The sequence below is a fragment of the Solanum tuberosum genome, unplaced genomic scaffold (assembly GCF_000226075.1).
Source record: "Solanum tuberosum cultivar DM 1-3 516 R44 unplaced genomic scaffold, SolTub_3.0 scf00079, whole genome shotgun sequence".
In the NCBI taxonomy this organism is placed as follows: Eukaryota; Viridiplantae; Streptophyta; class Magnoliopsida; order Solanales; family Solanaceae; genus Solanum; species Solanum tuberosum.
This window is the reverse complement of record NW_006239004.1, coordinates 960,330-985,612: the sequence shown is the minus strand read 5'-3', so window position 1 is coordinate 985,612 and position 25,283 is coordinate 960,330. Positions and strand designations below refer to the sequence as shown.

Sequence of the window (25,283 nt, the reverse complement as noted above, 5' to 3'; positions counted from 1 at the left end):
ATTTAGTCTTTTAAATCTCAGTATTCTATTATCTTGTATTATGAAAGCTAAGTAGCTTGTATGGGGCCTCTTGGGGTCTGGTACGTCATATTACGCCTAGGGGCTACCTTGGATCGTGACAATAAAGAAGGGTGCAACTTAGTTGGTTACGTTGGATGTTTTAGTTCTATAGTTGAGGTTGCGAGTTCAAATGCTTATGGGGTTATTTTGATATATTTTAGCCTTTTAGGTTCTTCATTTACCCTTTTCATAGGCTTATTTTTTGTTTTATTTTTTCTTTCACCTTTTTCACACTAAATAAAATTAATTAAGAACAATTTATGAAATTAAATGTGTAATAAGTCGTTTACTGATTGGTGATCTATATTTGAAAACATTTAGTACTATTATTTTTAATAAGGTTATTTTGAATACTTTTTAAAAAAAAATAATGAAGAAAAAGTTATAAAAAAAATTTGAATGATTTTTTAAAAAGATATGATAGTATACTGAATTATATTTTATTAATATTTTGCTCTTTTTTTTATATGATATTACATTGTTTTATTTATTATTTCTCATTTGAAAGGTGACACCCCGACAAAAAATCAGTCATTGTGCTTTTGATCATGATAAATAAAACACACTTATCTTGAAATATTGTGTTTTATTCATAGAATGTCGAGAAATAATAAGGACAAAGAAAAAAATTAATAATAATTTATTATCTGACAAGTTATAATTTATTGTTAAATTACCATGTGATATAATATCAATAAGTGCCCTATATTATTAATATTAATATCAAACTAAATCGCTTGTGTCAGATTCTCAAATCTATAAACCAAACCAAACTAATGAAACTCGGATTTTTCAACCTTGAGATTTTTTTGGATTTCTCGAATTTTCAATTTTTTTTGATAAAGTGAAATAAGTCTAATAAGTATTAATTACATGACTAAACATTAAAGAAAATCTATAATTAGGTTATGTATTTTAATCGTCTAAACCAATGTAAAATTAAAGAACAAATATTCAACAACATTATTATCATTCTTAGTGTTGAACTGATTTTTTTTGTTAGCATTAGTATATATCTGATTTTGATTTGAGCTTTATTTAAGTTACTAATATCTAAAGACTATAACATTTATTGGATCATTCAAAATTCAAATAAGTCAAACTTGAAATAAAATGTTAAAAGATAAAAACTATGAAAAAGTATAAGAAATATTAATAAATTATATCAAAATAAATAATTTTATGTTTAAAATAAATTTAAAAATTATATATAATGTCAAGTTGATATGATCTCGATTTGACTTTTTAAGGTTAAAACCAAATCAAATATTCGGTTTTCTTTTCCTAATACCAAATCAAATCAAATCAATTCATTAGCCAGGTTGTTTTCTTGATTTAACTGGATTTACGATTTGATGCGATTTTCAATTTAAATTTATTCACACCTATTTTAGACATTGGGATATGAAGTTAGTGATGAAAGTTCAAATTGAAGAAGAACTTATCAGCGGCCCAAGTGAAAAAAGTAGTCTCAACAGCCCAAAACCCGACCCAACTCACACACCTTTGGAGCCCAATTCTCAAGATTCGAAGAAAATGGAGAAAAAACTATATATTGCAGATACAAAACCCTAGTCCAAAAGCCCTTGCAGTGGAGTCTCTGCTTCACCATTTCTTCTTCTTCTTCTTCTTAGTTTGATCGTCTAATTCCAAGATGGTTCGGAGCTTAAAGAACCCTAAAAAAGCTAAACGGAAGAACAAGGTGCGATTTTTTCCTCTGAAAATTTGTGTTTTTATTGTTTTGCAATCAATTTTTCACATGAAAAGAAACTAATAAAGCAGGCAAAGAAAGGAGAAGGATCGTCGGATTCAGTACCATCATTGCCAGCGAAGGTATGGCAACCAGGAGTTGACAAATTAGAGGAAGGAGAGGAGCTTCAGTGTGACGCTTCTGCTTATAATTCTCTTCATGCCTTCCACATTGGCTGGCCTTGCTTGAGGTATTTTCCTCGTTGGGTTTTGAATTAGTTGAAATACAAAATACAAAATTGATCACGTGAGTTCGTTAAAACATTTTTGAATTTCATGTATTTATGCAATTTGTATTGATTGTGGATGCTGCAGTTTTGATGTGTTGCGCGACTCACTCGGCTTAGTGCGGACTGAGTTTCCACATTCTGTATACTGTGTAGCAGGAACACAGGTAAGCCAAGAGCTGCAGGAATTTAGCTTCTTTTATACCGAATTATTATTAGGGACCATTTGAGTTAGAGAAGATTTAAGCTTTATGAATCATGCTTCTACCATTCTTACAGGCAGAGAAAAGTTCTTGGAACTCCATTGGTATATTTAAGTTGTCTAATATATCTGGGAAAAGGCGGGACTTGGTGCCAGACAAGACAGGTGATGAAAACTCTGACATGGACAGCAACAGCAGTGATAGTGATGAAGAAGAAGAAGCTGGATCGGGGACACCTGTATTACAGGTGCTTTATTTCTAACACTATGTATATACTTTGATATGGCAGCATATTCATAACATTTTCCTGCTAAGACTTCCTTTTTTTTGAAATTCTACAGTTACACAAGGTGTTTCACGAAGGATGTGTTAATCGCATACGTGCTATGACACAAAACCCCCATATAGTTGCTTCTTGGGGTGATACTGGTCATGTTCAGGTCAGACTCTGCCTAATAATAATTCAATAATTGAATTTGTAAGTCACTGATAGCACAATTCTTTTATCTGTTTTAAGAGTATTTATGTTAGTTTTAAACTGTTAGTCATCGTTCCATGATAATCATGGTGCAGACCACATGAAACATTTATTGAAAATTAGAGAAAATGTGATACAATCATAAAACTTCAAAATGGTATATTCCCATATTTGATCAAGTTCTTCTGAGTTATATAGTTTGTTTTCAATGATCTGGTAGATAGAACACCCTCCATTGACAAAGAAGAAACAAACTGAAAATATAATACCTCTCAAACATGAGATATGTTAATTCTTGTTGACTGTAATAGTTACCAAGACTATACTCTTAAGAAGTAAAATATGTTCCACTGCATGTCAAGCTTAATACATCCAATCACTAGTATGATTGCTTTTCTCTTAAATAAGGTTTATTGCACTGGCAGGTTTGGGATATTAGCTCTCATATAAATGCTTTGGCAGAATCAGAGAGTGATCTTAGCCACGGGGCTTCTGCAGTCTCTAATCAAGCACCCTTATTTAAGTTTGGTGGACATAAAGATGAAGGCTATGCTATAGACTGGAGTCCTCGTGTTCCCGGGAAGCTTGTTTCAGGTTTGGCATTGTAATCCTATCTTCTTTGCACATAATTACATTCGGTGATTATATGCTATGGTCATAATTTTTTCTAACATTAGATGTTGTTACATATCTCGGCAGGTGACTGCAGGAATTGTATCCATTTGTGGGAGCCAACATCTGGTGCAACATGGAATGTTAGTGCTAAATCTTACATTGGACACACTGCAAGTGTTGAGGATCTCCAGGTGTTCATATAGGACCAACTAACTTCACCTTCAGCTATGGGAAACTTCTTAATTTGTGCATCTTTTTACTTTTGCTAAATTCTGAAGTATTTTTCCAATTTCCTCTGATACAGTGGAGCCCTACAGAAGATACTGTATTTGCTTCTTGCTCAGTTGATAGAAATATTATAATATGGGACACCCGTATGGACAACCCTCTTGCAGCAACTATAACGGCACATAAGGCAGATGTCAATGTGATATCATGGAACAAGTATTGGACTTTCCTGTTGTGTTACTTTCCGCATCTATAGTAATGGCTATATTCTCATGTCGTTGATTTTCCATCAGGTTGGCGAGCTGTATGCTTGCATCTGGAAGTGATGATGGGACATTTTCTATTCAAGATCTTAGAATGGTCAAGGTATTCTACTAATAGTGTCTAAATTCTTGGCACCAACATTAGTTAAATTCATGATTTTCTAGTACTCTCTTGATTTAAATTTAACTGCTTGGGAAGGGTTAGGAAGTGTGGATGAGGCCAGTAGCATCTCGACCTACTTCCAGCCTAGTAGCTGAGGTTTCGTCATGGAAGAAAGTATAGATTAAGGAGAAAAGAGAGTGAACCAGTTTATAAGGTGGTCTCATGTTAATTTGCCAATATAAATGAAAGAGTGACTGCTTATTCTCTTGTTCACTTTGACAGGATGGAGACTCCGTAGTGGCCCACTTTGATTATCACAAACATCCCATCACTTCTATTGAATGGAGTCCGCATGAAGCCTCAACACTGGCTGTTTCATCGTCAGATAATCAGCTAACGTAAGAACCTTTTGAGAAACTCTAATGGGAATGTGGAACAGATTTATGTCTCTTTCCACGTCTCTTCCTGTAATAAGTTTGGATGTGTCTATCTGTGAGTATCACCTGTTGTGTTTTAACTTTGAAACCTTTTCAATTTATCAGAATCTGGGACCTTTCTTTGGAGAGAGATGAAGAAGAGGAGGCAGAGTTCAAAACTAAAATGAAAGAGCAAGTCAATGCTCCAACAGATTTACCCCCACAACTTCTCTTTGTTCATCAGGTTTAAATTCTATTTGTGTCTTGTTGAGTCGCAATATTTATCTGCTGTAAGGATATTCTTATGACGTTGCTCTTGCATTGCTAACAGGGTCAGAAAGATTTGAAAGAACTTCACTGGCATTCTCAGATCCCAGGAATGGTTGTATCCACAGCGGCAGATGGATTTAACATACTGATGCCATCGAACATCGAAAATGCAATTCCTGCAAATGTTGCATGATAATAGTTTATTACGTTATAGTTTGCATTTTTGAAGTACCTTTCCTCTGTGATGGAATTTGTACTTTTACTTTTGTGATATATTGTGACAGTTGCATCAATTTTGTCCCAGTTTCTATTTATGGATCCTTGAGCTATAGCAAGACATAAAAATGAACACACTGCATTGTTTGAAATGTGAGTGTTTATTTTTAAGTAAATTATTTTGTACTTCTAAAGAATTGAATCCAATTAAATTTCAAGAGATAAACTCTTCTTTAAAAAAATATACTTCTCCCATTTCAAAAAGAATGACCTCCTTTCCTTTTTAATTTGTTTCAAAAAGAATGACCTCTTTCTTTTGTTGGTAACATTTTACTTTCAGCTTTTCATGTGACGTGTTTAAGACCACAAGATTGAAGGGTAATTTTGTACATTTGACACAACTTTAATTTAAAACTATAAAATTTAAAAGTTTTCTTTATTAACTTCAACTCTGTGCCAAATAAAATTAGGCCATTCTTTTTTAAAGAGAGGGAGTACCAAATTATATACTCCCTATGTCTCAATTTATATGACTTACTTTCTTCTTTAGAATTCCAAAAAGAATTGACACATTTATAAATTGAGTAATAATTTAATTTTAAAATGTTTACTTCACTCTTAATAAAATGATTTATAGTCATACAAATTTCTATCCGAGTCAAACTACCTCACATAAAATGAGATGGAGGGAGTAGTACTTAAAAAGAACTGAATCCATGAATCCAGATAAAATAGAAGAGATGTGAACTTATAATTCCAACAAGTTCAGTTTGGAGTTGGGACGAAACTAATGGTCGAGTGTAACAAGGTCCAAAGTCTGATTCAATTATGAGAACTAACTTCAACCAGTTTGATTTGGAGTTGAGATATAGCATATTGTAGTGGATGACATGATGCAGAATCTGATTCATTTATGTGAAACCAGATGAGTGTTTATCATTGCAAAATCATGGTTTAGGATACTTAGCAGACAAGCTCACCCTACACTTTTTGGATCAACAAAAATGTTGTATTGCCACACAGCATACACTCACTCTGGCACGTATAGTACAATAAGCAACGTCCAGATTGTCTAAATCAATCTGGGGAGCCAGCTACAGCGTCATTACCATGGGGAGCCACCGCTGAACTTTGTTGTCAAAATAAATAAACAGTAAAATTGTGTTACATCCATTTTGCCAATCAGGTAGAAGCACTCCCCGCTAACATCATACTTGCGTCACAGCATCATGCAACTGGAGAGAGCTGAACATAACCATGGGGAGCAGCCAACTACAGCGTCATTACCCAGATCGGTTATCTCCCAGTCCATTAAGAACATAGTTGTTCAGATACTGTGGTACAGCCTCATTCTTATGAGTTAACTGCTTTGCCTGTCAATCTGGGGAAAGGGTCTTGCTTGCTTAAAACTACAACTTTGCTTTTGTGAGCAAAGTAACCTTTGACAAAGTTCTTATATATCAAAATGGACATGATACACTCCACCTGCAATAAAGCATAGAAAGCTCCAGTTATGTATGAGAAAGTAAAGGAATAAGCCTTTGTTTTTTCTCCTCTTCTTTTTTTGGGTGTAATGGAAGAAGACAGTTGAAAGAGGAATATGAAATCTTGAACCAACCAGCCTAAAAGAGCCAAAAAGTTTACCTCATCAATATCCATATCAATTTCAAGCCATTTTAGAGCTCTAACAATTAAGTCTAACTTGATTTGGTGAGCTTTATTCTGATCTTTCTGCTTCTGGATAATATAGCTGTATAATCAATAATACAGTGATTTTAATACTCAAAAGACAATGAGAAAGAAACAATAAAAAAGAAAGGCTGAATACATTGACGACCCCTCAAACTCGCCAATTTTTTTCATTTAGACACTTGAACTAAGGGGGTTGTATGAACCTATTGAACACTTGAACTCGAGCTAAGATGTGCCTATTAGATCCTTAAATGACAATCTCCCTCAAAGATGAGACAAATCAATGAATGATAGGTGGAAAATACTTTAAAAAGTATCTGATCAGTAGACTTTTCCCTCCTCCCCCTCTGGTCATCTTCTTCATTTCACCACCACCATCTCCAACAACAAATAGGCAATTTCATGAACACGCCCATTACTGTGACTTGAGTTCTCAAAATCAGTTCTGAAGTCAAACTTGAGTTCTTAGAAAATAAGTCATCAAAAGTTCTCAAGATGAGTTCCCAATGTTTTTACCTTAGTAATGAACTGTTCATTGTTAAATTTGTTTGGTACTTTTGCTCTCAAAAATGCACCCACCTTTTAGCAAACTGTGTTAATAGTTATCCAAGTAGCAGTAGTTGATGGAATACGCCTATCTACAGAAAACATTTTCAGCTTCATCCTCTGTTTCCTCTCTCTACCCCAAAAATTACTTCGATCTAGCCAAAAAAAAAATTAAAAAAAGTTCTTAATTCACTCACAGACCCTGCAGTAACTTCACTTCTCACAATCTTCACTATAAACCCAAATCGAATTTCTATTCTCAAATACCACAGTACCTCCATCAAAACTGACCCACAGCTTGAAGAAGATCTGGCTGAGTCCCACAGATCGGAAAAGATCGTCGGATTTTCTAAAAAGGCTGGAAATAGGATTTAGTCTCCACACAACAATGTTTATTTTCTGATCCAGTTAATTCAGATATTTGTGTGGTTTTAGCAAGACTATTAGACGGATTTGGAATCGGGTCTTGCAGTAATTCCTGTTTGAGGTAATCTGTACGGTGGAGGAGGAGGAGGCAGTTGTTATGGTGGCAGCAGACTGGTGTTGTAGGAGATAAGATGCAAAAGAAGAAAAATGATAAGAGGGCCTCTCACACTCTCAATGGAGAGTGTAATTGTGTATTACACACATTGTGCCATGTTAGTAGCGTGTGTAATAGGTACATCTTATACTAATGTCTAGTGGTCAATAGGTCGTACCTCACGATAAGGTGTCTAAATGAAAATATTTGACAAGTTGAGGGGGCTGTGTATGTTTTCAGCCAAAAACAGAAGTATGACTTACATCTTCTTTAGTAACCTCTGGTAAACTTGGAGCTCTAGCTTCTCCAGGACAAGATAAACGCCAGACCTTAAAAACCTGGTAAGGAGTTTTATTAGGATATGCAAACATAATGCAGCTCGCATATAAAGGAAATATATACATACTGGTCTTCATGTTCTTGCAGAGCACATCGAAGAAGTCGTAGATCCCCCCTTCTAAGAGCAAGCACAATGTTGTTGTACTGTAAAAATAAATTCAAAGAGGAAAGGGAGAGTGAGATGCACAGCATGAAACTATTGTTTTCTACATCTACTCATCATAAAGTAAACAATCACACATTCGATTCATAGGGCATGCACCTCCTTGTATTAAAACACCAGAAGACTATATGGTATTTCCCATGATAGCAACCAAATTATCAAACAGGACAACTGTTTCCTCTTCATCTTTTTTTAATAGGAAACTTAGAGTTTATAGTTTGAATACATTGATCTTCTATATTGGACAAACTTTTCAGAATTTACCCTCTTCAGATAAATCGCTGGCTTTAGAACACAGTTTTCAAAAAATCCATAAATGGAAGAAAGAAAGAAAGAGTTTGAGGGCACAATGAACTTCACATATGGGACCAAATATCCTTTTAATTTTTCAAAAATAAGTTGAATAGCGCAAAACAATAACTTGTTTTAATAGAAGAAAGAGGACCCAGGTGCTTCTCATAGAGCAGTGTTGAGGTCTTTCTAAACCAGAAATACAGCTGATGCAAGTTAATAGTAGAATGCCAACGATTTCTTTAACTTTCCAGGGATGACCTCCAAGAAAGAGAGTATGGCATGGGGTACGATTATTTCATGTCAGAGAACCAGGAACAAACGAAGCAAGAGAAAACACTACTGAAGGTAGACAAGTATGTCAATAAAGAATAGACAAAAAAGGAAAAAAATAAAGAAATAAAAAAGGGGGAAAAGCAATTAACATCATCAAGAATATTGGAAAAGAAAAAGACGGAAAAATAATTTGCATTCAAAGGTGTGGCCTAGCATTCAATGAAGTGGGTGAAAACCTTGGCAATCAAGGTTCAAACTAAGCAGAGACAAAATAACACTAGGTGTTTCTTTCTATCTTCTGCCTAAGCCTTGGCAGAGGTACCCGGCAGTGTTATCAAAGGCGCGCTTTAAGCGCGCTTAAGCCCTGAAGCGAGGCTCAAAACATGTTGTGCGCTCCGCCTCGCTTTATGTGCGCTTCAGTGTGTCATCAAGGTTCTAAGGCAAACACTTCCTTGCCAATGAGCCTCTTATGGAGAAGTGAAACTAAATGATTGATATTTCACTTTATCATATTTTTTTTTTCAATTTCTTTGGTCATATATTTGTCATTTATGTTTATAATTATTAGTCTTAGACTAAACATATATATTTGTATTCTTTTCTCCCTTTGCACCTTTTTCCATTCAAGCCCACGCTTTATTTGCGCTTTGTGCTTAAAGCCCCCACGGACCTTAGAGATTTTTTGCGCTTTTCGCCTTTGATAACACTGGTACCCGGTACTTGTTCTGGGAGGTAGCTAGTATCCCATGGAATAATCGATGTGTGAGCAAGCGCAGAACACCACCATTATTTTTTTTAGGACGGACAGAAAAGTTAAAAACAATGTTTTACATGCCAAATAGTTGGTATGCGATGCTGCGGACACTTACTTCCTAGAAACCTCTGGCTAGGAGTACCAATTTTGTTGATGCATTGGAGGCTGAACTTTAGTTAAAAGGAGAACTTTACTTAATAGATGAAAGTGAAACTGATTCTGACTCTTGAAATTTGTGACAGTAGAAGCTACAATATATAGAATGTTGTCAAATGTCATAAAATCATTTTAAAGAGAATTTCCACACAAAAAGGTTAAATCAGGGAAGCATCGCTATTAGATTCCATTGGAAATGGATTCAAATTCTTGGTAGGCTTATTTCCAAAGAATGAAATTTCAAATGTAAGTCACTAAAACTTATATAATTGTATACAGTTTAAAAAAAAAACACTTATATAATTGTATACCAATATATCTTGTCAATTGATCCTGAACAGCACTCAATGCATATCTCAGGCCAGTTCACTTTATAGTAATTTTGTTTTATGACGATGGTGGTCGGGCCAACTTGCGAGCCAGTTAATTTTATAGTAATGCCGCTACAGAAAGCTAAAAGAGTAACTAGACGTGCCTAGATAGGTCTTGACTGCTAACTAAAAGACTACAAAATCCTAGTATTCAACTAAGGGCAACTCCAATCCTAAACTCTATTTTACTCTCTAAATATAGAGTTCTCTAATTTTGCAGGATTAACTCCAATCCAATTTTCTATTTCTCTCTAAAAAAGAATTTTTTTCTCTTTCCTCAATATTATATTATTATTTCTTATTACATAATATAAATTATTTCTTCTTCTTTTTTTCAAATAATCATTTAATATAATTTTCATGTGATATAATATTTTATTTTTTCAAAGTTTTTATTTAATATAAAATTATATTTTATTCTAAATTTTTTAAACAACATAAATTGCAAGCAAATATTATATAATATACAAACTAATGGACAATTCAAATAAAAGTGAAATCATTAATGAAATACAATTACATAAACATTACATAAATACTCAACTTTTAAGATTATTACATTGCCCTCATAAATGCTCTATGAATGGATTATGAAGTTAAAAATGAGCATTTTTGTCGTTAATTTGTTATGTCTAGCTAAAAATTGTTCAAACCGGAGAATTTTAAATTATATTAGTGACGAAAATAAAAAAAAATTAAAATATTTTTAATTCGGGATGAAATTAGTATATATTAAATAATATATTTTTTAAAATATTATATTACATTTAAAAATAATTATTTAATTAATGGCGTTACATTTTTTTTTTTCGATAACCGATAAATCCGTCTGTGACCCACCCTTTGGACCAGTCACAACCTTCTAAACTCGGTGGATAATGGGCCCACCCCTCTACCCTTCTCCACTTAAATATCAGGCTTCGCTTTGCATGGTGTGGGGCTTGAACCTGCGACCTAAGCCACAAATCCTCCACCTTTTGCCACTCGAGCTAGACCTTGGGGGCTAATGGCATTACATTTAAAATAACATGTTCATTACAAAATAATAGAAATAATAACAAAAATAATAATAAAATAATGAAAAAGTAAAATAGAGAGCGTAAATAGTAGTTCTTCAAATTTAGAGAACTATAATTCACCTCTCTATAAATGGAGAATAGAGACTAAAATAGAGAGGGGTTGGAGTGCCCATTCTCTATTTTACTCTCCAAATATAAAGAATGGAGAGTAAAATAGAGGTGGGTTGGAGATGGTCTAAATCCAAGCTGTTAAACAGTAGCAGCTTTTCGGTGTTAAAGTAAATGGCACCTCTTACTTATCCATACAAAAGGTGCTTGTTTAAGCACTAAAGGATATTAAAACAATAAAATGAAGAATAGGGTTGTTCTGAGGAGTTGAAAGCATAGGGAAATTAAGGAAGCAAGATAACAGAAATGAGGAGATGATGGAGAAATGAAGATCATTAACCCCTGTGGACCTTTAGAAATGGAACAAGCAACTGTGGTAAGCTACATTAGCAACTTTAATGGATTTTTTTTTATCAGTAAACTCAGAAACTTGAATGAGTTAACTTCAAATGTTAAGAGACTGAAAGTTAAAAGAAGAAAACAGAGTTTTATGTCTAGCACTTATAATTAATAGACAGAAAACCCTTTCACGAAATCCTTGGGATGTATGGAACTTCAATATTTCTAGGTTCCATTTCAAACAGCATAAGAATCTCAGTGATGTTCAACCGAAAGCAGAAATCAGCAGCCATACCTCTTTTAGACTAGCTATTGTGAAGTAAATGCATGCTATTAGACTATTCTAAAAAAATGTCAACATTTCAAGCTGAATGAATTAAATATGAATCAGAAGATATGCAACACCTCAGTCAAATTGTACTTCTCCAAAAGCGAAGTTTTAGGTAAGATTCCGATTGAGAGCTTCACAGGTATCAGATATTTTAGTATCATCCTGAAAAGAAAAGCATAAAACCGATGAGATGAAATCAATGCAGTCGGTAATAGTGTCTGGTTTCCTCTTTGAAAAAGAAAACCAACACCTTAAATGTAAAAATCAAACATTTATTGCAGAACATCAGTATCATTGTAGGATATTCATCCAACAATCTTTTTACCATTATTTCTTTTCATGAGTGAAACAACGTAATCCCGAAATATAACAGGAACCTATACAAACCTTATATTTCTTTCTTTCCGAGGATTGCAATGGCTTAGAGCATATGATAGCTTATGATCAGCAGCAGAGAAATTTTCATTGTACACCTCCAACCGTCCAGTATAATACATGTAAGTAACCTTATCCCTAAGAGGAAACTCCTCGAAATCGAAAATGCGGGCAGTTTCAATGCTTCTTGTAACACTTTTACACAAGTGAACTGTTCCGAGCTTGAAATAAATTTTGAAAAGCTGGCAAGTCACATACAAAGCTCCAACACGTTTTGATCCTTTTCCAGCAAGGACTCCAAACACTTTCATGAGAAATGAGCCAGCCCCTTTCAACTTTTCAGGTGTTTTTCCATTAGAAGCCAACTCTCTATCTGCCTACACATTCAAAAACATACATGAGTCAACTCAACAAACCTTTTGATATTCCAAATATAACAAGAGTAACTCTTACCCTTTCCGCTAGAATTCTAGTTTCATAGGCAATGACATAAAGGGCTTCCAAAGCCCAAGCTGATTCCCAGTTGCGAAACTCTTGAGTAAATGCACTGCAATCTCCATAAAATCAATATTTCCCCACGGAAGTCGGAAGAGGGATAGGGGTAAAGGAGAGAGTAAGCTTAAACTCACTTGGCAGCTTTTTCAAAAGCCTGGTAAGATTCAACCAGGTTTTTGAGTCGATAACTTTGTATGGCACGAAATAGAGGGAGTAGTATATCTGCATACTGAGAGTATCTATCAGCTTGTCTCATCACTCTGCTAGCATCCTGTTTTAGACACATGATCAGACTGCATTACGGGGGCTTTTCTATGTACAAAAACATTCATTCATATATCAGACTGCATCTATCCCACTATGTCACTGTAGCCAGTTGTCCCCTCACCAAAAAAGAGGTATAAGAAACCCAAATGCAAAATTTAGCCTACTAGAAAACATGAGTACCAAAGCAATGAGTGCAATTTCATCCAGAAAAAGGAATCATCAATCTGATTCAAGCCCTAAGTTGTAAAAGAAAGTTTAGTTCATATACTTTAGTACACCCACAATTTCTACACCAAATCACACAATCGAAACGGATTTGAATGCGCAGTTACCTGGAAAGTGATGAGGGCATCGGATAGAGAAAGGAGAAAAGATGAATTTGAAGAGAGAGAGAAAATAAGGCATAGAGACTTGGCGTCTTGAGATGAAACAGCATCGGAGAAGCGATTTAGGAAGTCAGTGATTCGTCTGTGAGCTTCTCCCATGCTTAAATAGGCTGAAGCCATTCTTTCTTCTTCAATCCAATTGAAGTTTTTGGTTTTGAGCAGAAACCCAAAGGGGTTTATGTCTGTCTCCGCGACTCACTACAACAATGATAACGCCCTCTTTCTATTCACCATCCTTCCCATCTATTCTCCAACTTAACTCAATTTTTCCTATTATTTTTTATTTTATTTCATAACATAAAAATAAATTAGAAATTAAAGTAGTATATTTGTCAATAATATATTTTTAAATGTTTTTTTTATTATAAAAGAAAGATCGATATAAAGAAGAAGAAGACAGGAAGTATAGATGAAAGAGACAATTTTTCTTATTCAAGTGTGTCTTCCAAATGATGAGTGATATCTCTATTTATGGTGTTGAGATATCACTACCAAAGTCATCTAACTAGTAGATACATGGTTATCCTAAGTGTTTTTATCACCTTGGAAGCACCTATACATGAATCCAATTAATTGTTGGATAAGGACCCGTTTGGCCATAGGTTTTCCAAACAATATTTGGGGGAAAATTTGGCAAATAATGTTTGTCCATACAATTTGTCATTATTTGGCAAATATCCCAAATTCTCAAATACTAGTTTTTTCTAGTATTTGAGCCAAATCTCATTATTTGGGATCTTTTAAAAATTGAAATTTTACACGCAACTTTTATTTTTTACAAAAACACCCTCTATAGTAGTTGTTTGCGCTGTAATACATATTTTTTTACGTGAACACCAAAGTAGTGATGAAATATTCGTGATGATATGGTTGTTGATGAAAACAATAAACAATCGGCTCAGGGTAACAAAGTCATGTGCTTTGTCTACTTCACGATGTATGGAATGATGCTTGTTGCACTCACTCCAAACTACCACATTGGTCTAGTGTCATGGACACTACTTGTTATTTATTGCAACGAAGATCCAATTGACTTGTAATACAAACTTATGATTAGTTTTAATAGTTTTAAAAACTTATGGGTATAAATCATATTTTTTCTAAAAAGGTGAAATATGTTTCCCAAATACTATGGCCAAACATATGGTGAAATTTCACCCAAATTTTCACCCAAATAATATTTGAAAATCTATGGCCAAACGCTAGCTAAATCTAATGGATAATCCACATCAATACAATGGATTTATAACACTCCCCCTTGGATGTCCATAGATAATGTGCCTCGTTAAAACCTTACTAGGAAAAACTCAGTGGGAAAAAGCCTAGTGAAGGAAAAAGAGTACACACATCTCATAATACGCTTTGAATATTGCCTCGTTAAAACCTTACCAGGAAAACCCAACTTGGGACAAAACCATGGTTAAGGAAAAGAGTACAACGCGTATTTCACTCCACCTGATGAAAGTTTCACTTGATATATCGAAGACGATGCATTCCAATCTTGTATCAACTTCTCAAAGGTTGGCATTGGTAATGCCTTAGTGAATAAATCAGCAAGATTATCACTTGAGCGGATTTGTTGAACTTCTATCTCACTATTTTGTTGAAGATCATGTGTGAAAAAGAACTTTGGTGAAATATGTTTTGTCCGGTCTTATTTGATGCATCCTCCTTTCAATTGAGCTATACATGTAGCATTATCTTCGTACATTGTGGTTGGTATATTATTTTTTTGAAAGAAAAACCACACATTTCCTGAATATGGTGGATCATTGATCTTAACCAGATGCACTCTCGACTTGCCTCATGGATGGCTATTATTTCTGCATGATTTGAAGAAGTGGCTACCAATGTTTGCTTCATTGATCGCCAAGATATTGTTGTGTCTCTACACATAAATAAATAGCCTGTTTGAGACCGAGCTTTATGCGGATCAGATAAATATCCTACATCTGCGTAACCAATCAGTCCTGTCTTAGATTTATCGGAATAGAATAAACTCATGTCCATGGTCCCTTGAAGATATCTAAGTATGTGTTTAACACCATTCCAATGTGTTTTTGTTGGGGAGGAACTGAATCTTGCCAGTAAGCTCAGTGCAAAACAGATATCTAGTCGAGTATTGTTAAAATAGATATCTAGTCGAGTATTGTTAGCAAGGTACACTAGTACCTCGACTGAACTAAGATATGGGGTTTCATCACCAAGAAGCTCTTCATCTTTCTCTTGAGGTCGAAATGGATCTGTATTGATGTCAAGCGATCTTACCACTATTGGGGTACTTAGTGGATGCGATTTATCCATGTATATAAAAACGCTTTAATATCTTTTTTATGTATGTTGATTGATAGACAAGTATTTCATTTGGCAAATTCTCAATCTGTAGGCCAAGACAAAATTTTGTCTTGTCGAGATCTTTCATTTCAAATTCCCTTTTCAGACACTCCACGGATTCTAACAGCTCTTTACGAGTCCCAATGATGTTCTAATCATCAACATACACAACTATTATAACAAATTCATATTCCGACCATTTGATGTAAATGCAGGGACAAATCGGGTCATTTGTGTACCCTTTATTTAGCAAATATTCACTCATGCGATTGTACCACATCCTCCCTGAGTGTTTCAATCCATATAAATATTTTTGAAGCTTTATTGAACAAGTTTCTCTTGAATCTTTGTATGCTTTAGGCACCTTGAATGTTTCATGAATTTTCATAAAAATGTTGTGGTCCAATGAATCATATAGATAGGCTGTGACAATGTTCATTAGGCGCATTTCAAGCTTTTCATGAACTGCCAGATTTATGAGATATTTGAAAGTGATTGCATCTACCACAAAAGAATATGTCTCCATGTAATCAACGCCAGGTCTTTGAGAAAAACCTTGAGCAACAAGTCGGGCTTTATATCTCACGACTTCACCTTTTTCATTTCTTTTTTGTGTAAAAACCCATTTGTACCCTACTAGCTTGATACCTTCAGGTTTTCGGATTATTGGTCCGAAAACTTCACATTTTTCTAGTGAAGTCAATTTTGCTTGAATTGTGTCCTTCCATTTTGGCCAATCATTTCTCTTTCTATATTCGCCAATAGATTTTGGCTCAAAATCTTCATCTTGTTGCACTATTTCAACAGCAACATTATATGCAAATATGTTGTCAATCACAACATTAATTTGTTTCCACCTCTTTCTCGTCGAGACATAATTCATTGAAATTTCTTCATTCTCATTATTTTCAGAAATTTGAACCTCATTGGAGGTTTCATCATGTGTTATGACTCGGGTCTCTTTTTGAGAAATTTCTTTCACCTCATGATCATCTTGATCATTTATTCCTTTTCTCTTTCGAGGATTTTTATCCTTGGAACCAATTAGTCTACCACGCTTCAAATGTGGTTTAGACTCATTTGCCTTAACATTTGTCCCGTTGGGACATCAATTCAAACTGGAGCATTAATTAGCAGCTGAAATAAGCAATCTAGTAATTCTTGAAAGATTAGTAAAAATATCTGGCAGTTGATTCACAATATTCTGTAAATAAATTATTTTTTTGAACTTCTTACTCACATTATATGACTCGGGTCTCTTCTTGAGAAATTTCTTTCACCTCATGATCATCTTGATCATTTATTCCTTTTCTCTTTCGAGGATTTTTATCCTTGGAACCAATTGGTCTACCAGGCTTCAAATGTGGTTTAGACTCATTTGCCTTAACATTTGTCCCGTCGGGACATCACTTCGAACTGGAGCATTAATTAGCAGCTGAAATATGCAATCTAGTAATTCTTGGAAGATTAGTAAAAACATCTGGCAGTTGATTCACAATATTCTGTAAGTAAATTATTTTTTTGAACTTCTTACTCACATTGATTTGTTCGAGGATCCAGATGAGATAGTGATGATAAATTCCAATTCATCTCTTTTTTCAACTGCTTATGTTCTCCCCCTAATGTTGGGTATACTGATCCATCAAAATGACAATCAACAAATCTTGCCTTAAATAAATTTCCAGTCATAGGCTCCAAATATGTTATGATTGAAGGAGATTCCTACCCAACATATATCCCCAACCTTCTTTGGGGGCCATCTTTGTGCGTTGTGGTGGAGCAATCGAAACATATACCGCACATCCAAAAATTTTAAGATGGAAAATATTTGACTCTTGACCAAAAGCCAATTGTAATAGGGAGAATTCATGATAATTGATCGGCCTTATGCGCACAAGTGCTGCTGCATGCAAAATAGCATGCCCCATATAGACACAAACAACTTTGTTCTCATTAGCAATGACCTAGGTATCAATTGCAGACGTTTAATCAATGATTTTGCTAGACCGTTCTGAGTATGAGTATGAGCAGCTGGATGTTCAACTGTTATACCAGTAGACATACAATAATCATTAAATGCCTAAAATGTAAACTCACCAACATTATCTAGACGGATTGTTTTTATTGTATAGTCTGAAAATTGTGCTTTTAATCTTATTATTTGAGCCAACAATCGCGCAAAAGCAATGTTATGAGTTGATAATAAGCCCACATGTGATCATCTTGTATAAACATCTATCAAGACCATATAATATTTAAAGGGTCCACATGCAAGTTTAATTGGTCCTATACGTTCCAGAAACGCAGGGGATTCAATTCCAACCTTAACTGTTGATGGTTTAATGAACAACTTTCCTTGAGAACAAGCAGCACAAGAGAATTCCTTTGACTGAAGGATATTTGGGCTCTTTAAGGTGTGTCCATGTGAATTCTCAATTATTTTGCGCATCATATTAAATCCGGGATGGCCTAATCGGTCATGCCAAATGATAAAATCATTAAAATTAGCAAACCTTTTGTTTACTACGGCATGTGATTCAACTGTACTTATACTTGTATAGTACAACCCAGAAGAAAGTGCAGGTAATTTTTCATGCACAATTTTCTTCTCTACAGTAATTGTAGTAATGTAAAGGTACTCAACTTTTCCTTCATTAACAGTCTCAACATGATAGCCATTTTGACGAATAACTTTGAAACTTAATAAGTTTCTTTGAGACTTACTACAATATAATGCATTATCAATGGTCAATATTGTCCCTCTAGGTAGTAATAAGGTCTCTCTTCCAGAGCCCTCAGTCAATTTTGTACTACCTGATATTGTGTTAACATATGCCATTTTCATAACCAAACTAGAAAAGTATTTCTTTTCTTTTAATATAGTATGTGTTGTAGCACTATCAAGAAGGCACACATCTCTGTTACTCATCTTGGATCCAATTTGACAACTGGGGATTTCTATTAATTTTCATTAAAATAAAAATACATCAAAAGAAGTAGAAAACAAAACTAATAACGAAAATTTAAATACTTCAACATAAAGAAGAACATGATAATTAAAAACACATAAGTAAAATAGCAACAAACTACATTCCCCAGCTAAAAGATCAAACTTTAGTTTCGATCTCCAAAGAAGTCATCAACATCCATATGAGTAATATCACCAAGGCCATCAAAAACATCATTCTTTAAAGCCAAATTTGCTTCAACATCCTTATCATATTTCTGAGATGTTCTCGCCTTATCATCATCTTTAAGAGTCATATGTGACTCAACTCGAGCATTGGAAGAGGAGGCACCGCCTTTATTTCTTTTTCTTTTAAAGGAATTTTGGTAGAGACTGACAAAACGCTCAGGTGCGACATTCACTCTTCCAATGACCTTTCATGCCACAATGATGACAATTACTTTTTGAGGGGTTATTTTGAGAACTCATGTTATTCTACCTTTTATTATGATCACTACCTCGACGATTGTTGTATCGTCTCTTATCCTTGCCACGTCCCCGCGCATTATTATAGCCCCAATGATCATCTCTTTTAACTTCAGATTGAGCACGTGCTTCTACCACATTTGCTTCCGGTAAAGGAGTAGCTCCAGAGGGACGAGCTTCATGATTTTTCATTAAAATGGCATTATGTTGCTCAGCCACCAGAAGGCATGAGATCAGTTCAAAGTATTTCTGAAAACCCTTTTCACGATATTGTTGCTGCTATATCACATTTGAGGCATGGAAAGTAGTAAGTGTCTTTTTCAACAATTCCTCATCTTTTATAGTCTCCCCACATAATTTCAATTGTGAGGTTATCCTGAATACAACAGAGTTGGTTGTATTCAATTACAGTCTTAAAATCTTGAAACCGTAAGTGCATCCATTCATAACGAACTCTTGGCAATACTGTAGCCTTTAGGTGGTCAAACCTTCCCTTCAAATCAGTCCACAATTCAAGTGGATCTTTTACCATCAGATATTCAGTCTTCAGGCCCTCATCAAGATGATGACGAAGGAAAATCATAGCCTTCGCCTTATCTTGACTCGATGCTTCATTTCCCTAAGTAATGGTGACATCAAGACCTTTAGCAGCTAAGTGAATCTCAACATCGAGTACCCATGAAAGGTAATTTTTTCTAGAAATATCTAGTGCCACAAACTCAAGTTTGGATAAATTCGACATGATGAGATTATGAGAGAATAAGTGAATTAAATAAGAATATTTATATAATACCTTTGCAATTAGGAGCTTCGTGTTGATAACGTATTATAAAAGAAAGCTCAGAATGATATAATATAATAATAAGAAGAAGACAAGAAGTATAGATGGAAGAGAGAACTTTTCTTATTCAAGTGTGTCTTCCGAATGGTGAGTGATATCTCTATTTATAGTGTTGAGATATCACTCCCAAAAGTCATCTAACTAGTAAATACATGGTTATCCTAAGTGTTCTTATCACCTTGGAAACACCTATACATGAATCCCATTAATTGTTGGATAACTCTAATGGATAATCCACATCAATACAATGAATTTATAACATTTTAAATTTATTTACTCATTTAACACGCGCATTTTTCATTTCTATGATGATTATTTCTTAATACAATTATTAATTATAATAAAACTAACTTATATCTCAAATATTATTTTTACAAACTCTCATTAATAAAAATTATAAATAAATATAATAAATGCATTAGATTAGAAAATAATTATGAATGTTAGAGACTTAATTAATGGTCTGATATGATTTATAATATGCAGGGGTGTGCAAAAATCGAACCGACCGATAAATCAAACCAAAAATAATATTATTGGTTTATTATTATCGGATTATTGGGTTAACGAGTTTTTAATGATTTTGAAAAAAATATAATTATAGGGTTATTGGTCCAATTTTGATTTTTAATATTGGATTATTGGGTAAATCGATATCCCATTAAGACAGTAGTAATTTACTACTTTATCCATAGATAAATATTAAATATTAATCTCAATGCTTTATTGGTTATTGTCTTTGCCCTTTAGCATTCAATTCACACTTTACAATAACTTTGAGTTCACAACTTCGAATTATACGTCAAAACATAAAGTAAGAACCACATTCTTTCTCTTTGTGTTGCACTTGTATAGTTTTATTTTGTTTTTTTTTTCTTTTTATCAAAAATAACTGGCATGGTTGTATTCTTCAGCATTAATGGTATGTTGGCTACCTCCAAAAAGAGATTACAGATTTTCTATCAAATCTAAAATTTGATCTATATTATCTATATAAAGTTGTTTACACCAAAAGAATAAAGATACTATATAATTTCATTTAACTTTGTGGATGGAATTGGATCTATCTTCAAAATATTTTCCATTTCTTTCTTTTCAGACTGATCACCATACACATGATGACATGATGGAATTAGCTTTCACCATCTCTTTTGACTCTTATTGCCTTCCCTCCTAATCCATCAGCTCAACATATTTGATGCATATTTTTTCATTGTTGAGTTCATGCTTATTAAGTTGAGAAACATGTTCCAAATTTGAGTAGTAAACTTACAATGCAATAAGAGATGGTTATTTGTTCCCGCTGTTGAGTTGCACAAAAAACACCTAGGGACCAGCTACCAACCTTTCTTCTGCAGAACTTCTTGTGTTAAACATGTTCTCTTCATCACTAACCAGGTGAAACACTTAACTTTTGTAGGAATGTCACTCCTCCAAAAGTAATTTCAATTATATTTTGGGCCCACTTGTAGGGATGACAATGGGGTGGTGCAGGGCGGGGGGTTGATCTTAACCCACAAAATTTTTAATCCGCCCCGTCCCGCCTTGCATAACATTTTTTTCATTTTCAAACCCGCCCCACCCGGGGGATAGACCCGCTCCGCATGAACCGCCCCACATAATTTTTTTAATATATTTTTTTTCTAATTAAGTTTGATACTAAAAATAAGATTCATAAAAATAAATTTATTATTCATTAAGTTGTATTAATTTAATATGATAGTGACATAAAATTTTATTTTTTAGAGGTCAACTGGGAAACATGTAAGAAATTGAATTATTTTTTATTGAACCATTTTCATTTACTATGTTGAATATTTTAGTAACTTTAAAGAATTTATCTTAATAAATAATGTTCTATCACTTTTATAACATGTAAAAAATTAAAATTAAGTTTAAACCCACATAAAATATATAACCTCAACCCGCCCCGCCCCTCATTAGTTTTAAAAAAATCCCACTTCAACCCGCCCCGCATCCCACCCGCCCCACACAACCTTAAACCTTCCCCATCCCGCATAGCCTTAAACATGCTCCACCCTACATCTGCCCCACCCCATTGCCATCCCTACCCACTTGTAGGGGTGTTCATCGTTTGGATAAAAACCGATCCAAACCGAAAAACCAAACCAAACCGATTAAATTAACCGTATTTAATTTGGGTTTTGGTTTAGTTTGGTTTTAGATTATTAAGAACCGATAGTATTTGGTTTGGTTATGGTTTTGTTCGAAAAAAATCGAAGAAATAACCGAATCGAACCAACAAGTTATATACATAAATTTTATTATTATACATACATACTATATTATATTCATAAACAATTTTAAAGATTTTATATATGTTTCATCAAAATTTATTTTTATAATTTACGTATGAAAGAAAAAATGTCCAAAGTGAGAACATTTTTTTTAGGCTTCATGTATATGAGTGTCTATGAAAATTCTTTGTGGGACTAAAAATGTCATTGTCTCTTCCTTCTATGCCAAAATAGTGAATTTTGAACTTTTATTCAGTAAATTCAATGATCGAAAGTTCTGTAATGCCAGTCATTCTAACTATTTTTTTGTTTGAATGTATTGTTGTCACTTTTTTCACGTTTTGAATGAATTGTTTATTTTATTTTTATCTATGGTTAATAACCGAATAACCGAACCAAACCAAACCAAAACCAAAAACAACCAAACCAATAAATGTATATTATATTTGGTTTGATTTGGTTTTGATAATTTTAAAACCGATTAAGTTGGTTTGGTTTTGGTTTTGACCAATAACCGACCCAAACCAAACCGTGAACACCCCTACCCACTTGTATAGTTCGTTTCAAGTTATTTATTATTATTATTTTATTTTATGAGTGTTCTGTAAAACTACATTATTGTCTTGTCGTGTCAAATTATTAGAGAAATATATATATTTATAAGCATTTTCTTATTGGATAAACCAAAAACCGAACCGTTAAGAACCAAAACTGATAAATTAAAAATCGACAAAAGAAGTCTTATTGGTTTGGTTGTTAGTTTAGCATATTTATAAACCAAAAACAATAAATTGGATCGATAATACATAAAACTGACCCGAACCGACCGATGCACACCCCTAATAATATGTTAACTACAAATGTTATATAATATAAATAATATTAAAATAATCAAAAGGTAAAATTGAGAGGACACATCCCTATAAATAGAAAATTGATGATTTTTTGGAATGTGGTTGAAGACACTATATCCTATTTTAGTCTTCAAATATAGTAAAGTATAGAGAAAAAAATATAGATGGATTGAAAATGACCTAAGAAATTAGTACACTCTCTATTCAAGACAGACCCGCGATTGGACTACCCTAGTGACCCTCTCTTCATCATGATTTCAAATAAATCATTGATTTGAGATTAGAGGTATAAATAATACATTATATAAAATAATATTATGTAGAATAAAATAATATGTAAATTCTCTTCTAATTTATACATTTTTTTTAATCAAAGCCGGTCTCAGGGACCATTTATTAGAAACTAAAAAGAATAACCAGATCATGTATGATCTGGTCTAAAAACAAAGTACTCTTTCCAAAAACAAAATACAGAAATGAACAACCAAACAAAGTAAAAAAGAGTTGGTCGTTTTCAAGCTTGAGCTTCCCTGGAGGATGAAGACGAGGTGCTGCCTTGGAGTGAAATCGAGTCATCACCTGCTGCAACCAGCTACGTTCGGTTCGTTTCCACTGAATCCACACAGCTCGAACAACTTAGGTAAGAATCGATCTACTCCCTAACTCGCTTTTGATGTTGTAAATGATCCTTGAGCTCCATTTCTAAGTTTTACCCTTTCCTGCAGATTGAGTCAGAAACCCTAACTAACACCACTGCATAGGCCAGGTAATTCTTATTAACTTTTCTAAAGATTGTTCCTTTAAGTACACTACTTCACTGATGTTTAGATTTTATATATCTTGATAACCCAATATGCTTTCCTTTCTTTGTGCTTTCACCTGAAATACTATTGTTACTTGCCGCATTGCGCATTAGTATTATTATCACTGTAGCCATATTTTCTGTTTTGCATTTTTCTGATTCTCAAGTTTGCTCCATGGTCGGAGAAATCGACCTCTCCGATGAAGGTAGCAGTGAGAAGAGGATAGAAGATAGTTCAAATGTCTCCAATATATAGACATAAATTGAAATGGATCCGAATTTGGACAAATTTCACTGAAGACACTCAAAAACTCTTACAAGTGCCATGAAATTAAGTCCTTTGAAGACTTCTTCAACTCGGATTGATTAGATCTAAACCATAAAATGAAGTTGAATGAACAATGCTTTCTCCTCTTTCATCTTTGTGCACTGTTATACTTCGATTTAATTCATCCATGACCTTCTCTGCAGGTTGAGCCCCAAAGAGGCTGGTACCACTGCATAAGGAGGTCACATATGAGTTCCATCTCTGCATAAACAGTATATTGCAATTACATCCACTTATGCAAGTATGCAGGTACTACCATCGCCTTTTGATATTTCTTTGTCATCCATGTCTGGTTGGTCTTGTTTGTCTCAATTATGTTTGTGTATTGAAACCCTTGTTTTGGATGTTTCTAATTCTAAGATTGGGAGTTTGTGTTTTATCTAGGTGTAATATTGCTTTCCCTTTTGGTGGTAACTCTTGGTAATCTGAATAGATGATACCTGTTGTACCTGCAAAAAGAAAAAATTGGTTAGCTAAATAATCTGCAAAAGTGTTGCCTTCCCTAAAGATGTGCTCCACTCTTGCATCAACATTAATTCTCAGACCATTGATCCTTTTCACCTCCAATCGGCTACTCCAAGGAGCCTCCCAAATTCCATTAAAAATCTCTTTTGGAGCATTAATGAGTCAGTCTCCAATATTACTGGTAAGTATTGATGCATTATACAATACTCTAGTCATCTTCGCAAAGTCATTGCCTCAGACATTAGAACTAAGTTATTCCCAAACCAAAAGACTCAGCATGTATCAAATTTCCTTCCTCATTTCTAATACAAAAGGCCCCAGCACTAGGCCACCAACTCCTTTTACTTCACCATCCGAGTTACACTTGTAGGACCCTAATCTAGACAATCTCCAGTATACCACCTTACAATCAATAAGGGGTGCATATTCTGTAAAAAAAAGAACCATCATATGTTAAGTATTAGGAATGTTTTGCAACCAAGGATAGCTAAACGTAGCTAGATGATATAAACTTCTGTTGACCTCCATAACCATACCATAAAATGACATATTACCTCCATGAGAAAATTATATTTCTCATTTTCTAGATTTGCCAAGTGATAACTGACGGGGAAGCCTTGAAGAGAGGTCTAAGCTTTGACGAGCAATCCTTACTCCACCATCTATGTATAGTATCGTTAAGCTGCAGAAAAGGTCCCTGCACATCAGCAAT

At 34.1% G+C, this 25,283-nt stretch overlaps 2 protein-coding genes and 1 long non-coding RNA gene across 5 annotated transcripts; 2 read left to right on the top strand and 1 right to left on the bottom strand.

Moving 5' to 3' along the window:
* Window positions 1–1,631: 1,631 nt before the first annotated feature.
* LOC102594540 (glutamate-rich WD repeat-containing protein 1-like) lies at window positions 1,632–4,965 on the top strand. 3 transcript variants are annotated; one of them, NM_001288507.1, is given in 14 exon segments: window positions 1,671–1,762; window positions 1,843–2,000; window positions 2,125–2,203; window positions 2,316–2,486; window positions 2,581–2,679; window positions 3,180–3,181; window positions 3,184–3,311; window positions 3,395–3,398; window positions 3,400–3,523; window positions 3,637–3,776; window positions 3,854–3,926; window positions 4,209–4,324; window positions 4,469–4,586; window positions 4,674–4,905. In NM_001288507.1, coding segments are annotated over 14 exon segments (1,392 nt in total). In that variant the 5' UTR covers window positions 1,671–1,714; the 3' UTR covers window positions 4,806–4,905.
* A 749-nt stretch (window positions 4,966–5,714) lies between these two features.
* On the bottom strand, window positions 5,715–13,502 carry LOC102594205 (PCI domain-containing protein 2). The gene is made up of 9 exons (XM_006346498.2): window positions 13,203–13,502; window positions 12,738–12,874; window positions 12,562–12,655; window positions 12,121–12,485; window positions 11,808–11,895; window positions 7,993–8,069; window positions 7,850–7,924; window positions 6,473–6,578; window positions 5,715–6,313 (listed from the first exon to the last, which is right to left on the bottom strand). Exons 1-9 carry the CDS (start codon window positions 13,374–13,376, stop codon window positions 6,182–6,184), a joined length of 1,248 nt encoding a protein of 415 aa, XP_006346560.1. The 5' UTR covers window positions 13,377–13,502; the 3' UTR covers window positions 5,715–6,181.
* A 10,076-nt stretch (window positions 13,503–23,578) lies between these two features.
* Window positions 23,579–24,269, top strand: LOC107060411 (uncharacterized). Its single transcript, XR_001473343.1, has 3 exons — window positions 23,579–23,616; window positions 23,702–23,742; window positions 24,250–24,269. It is a non-coding gene; the product is annotated as an uncharacterized lncRNA (long non-coding RNA).
* The last annotated feature ends 1,014 nt before the right edge of the window (window positions 24,270–25,283 follow it).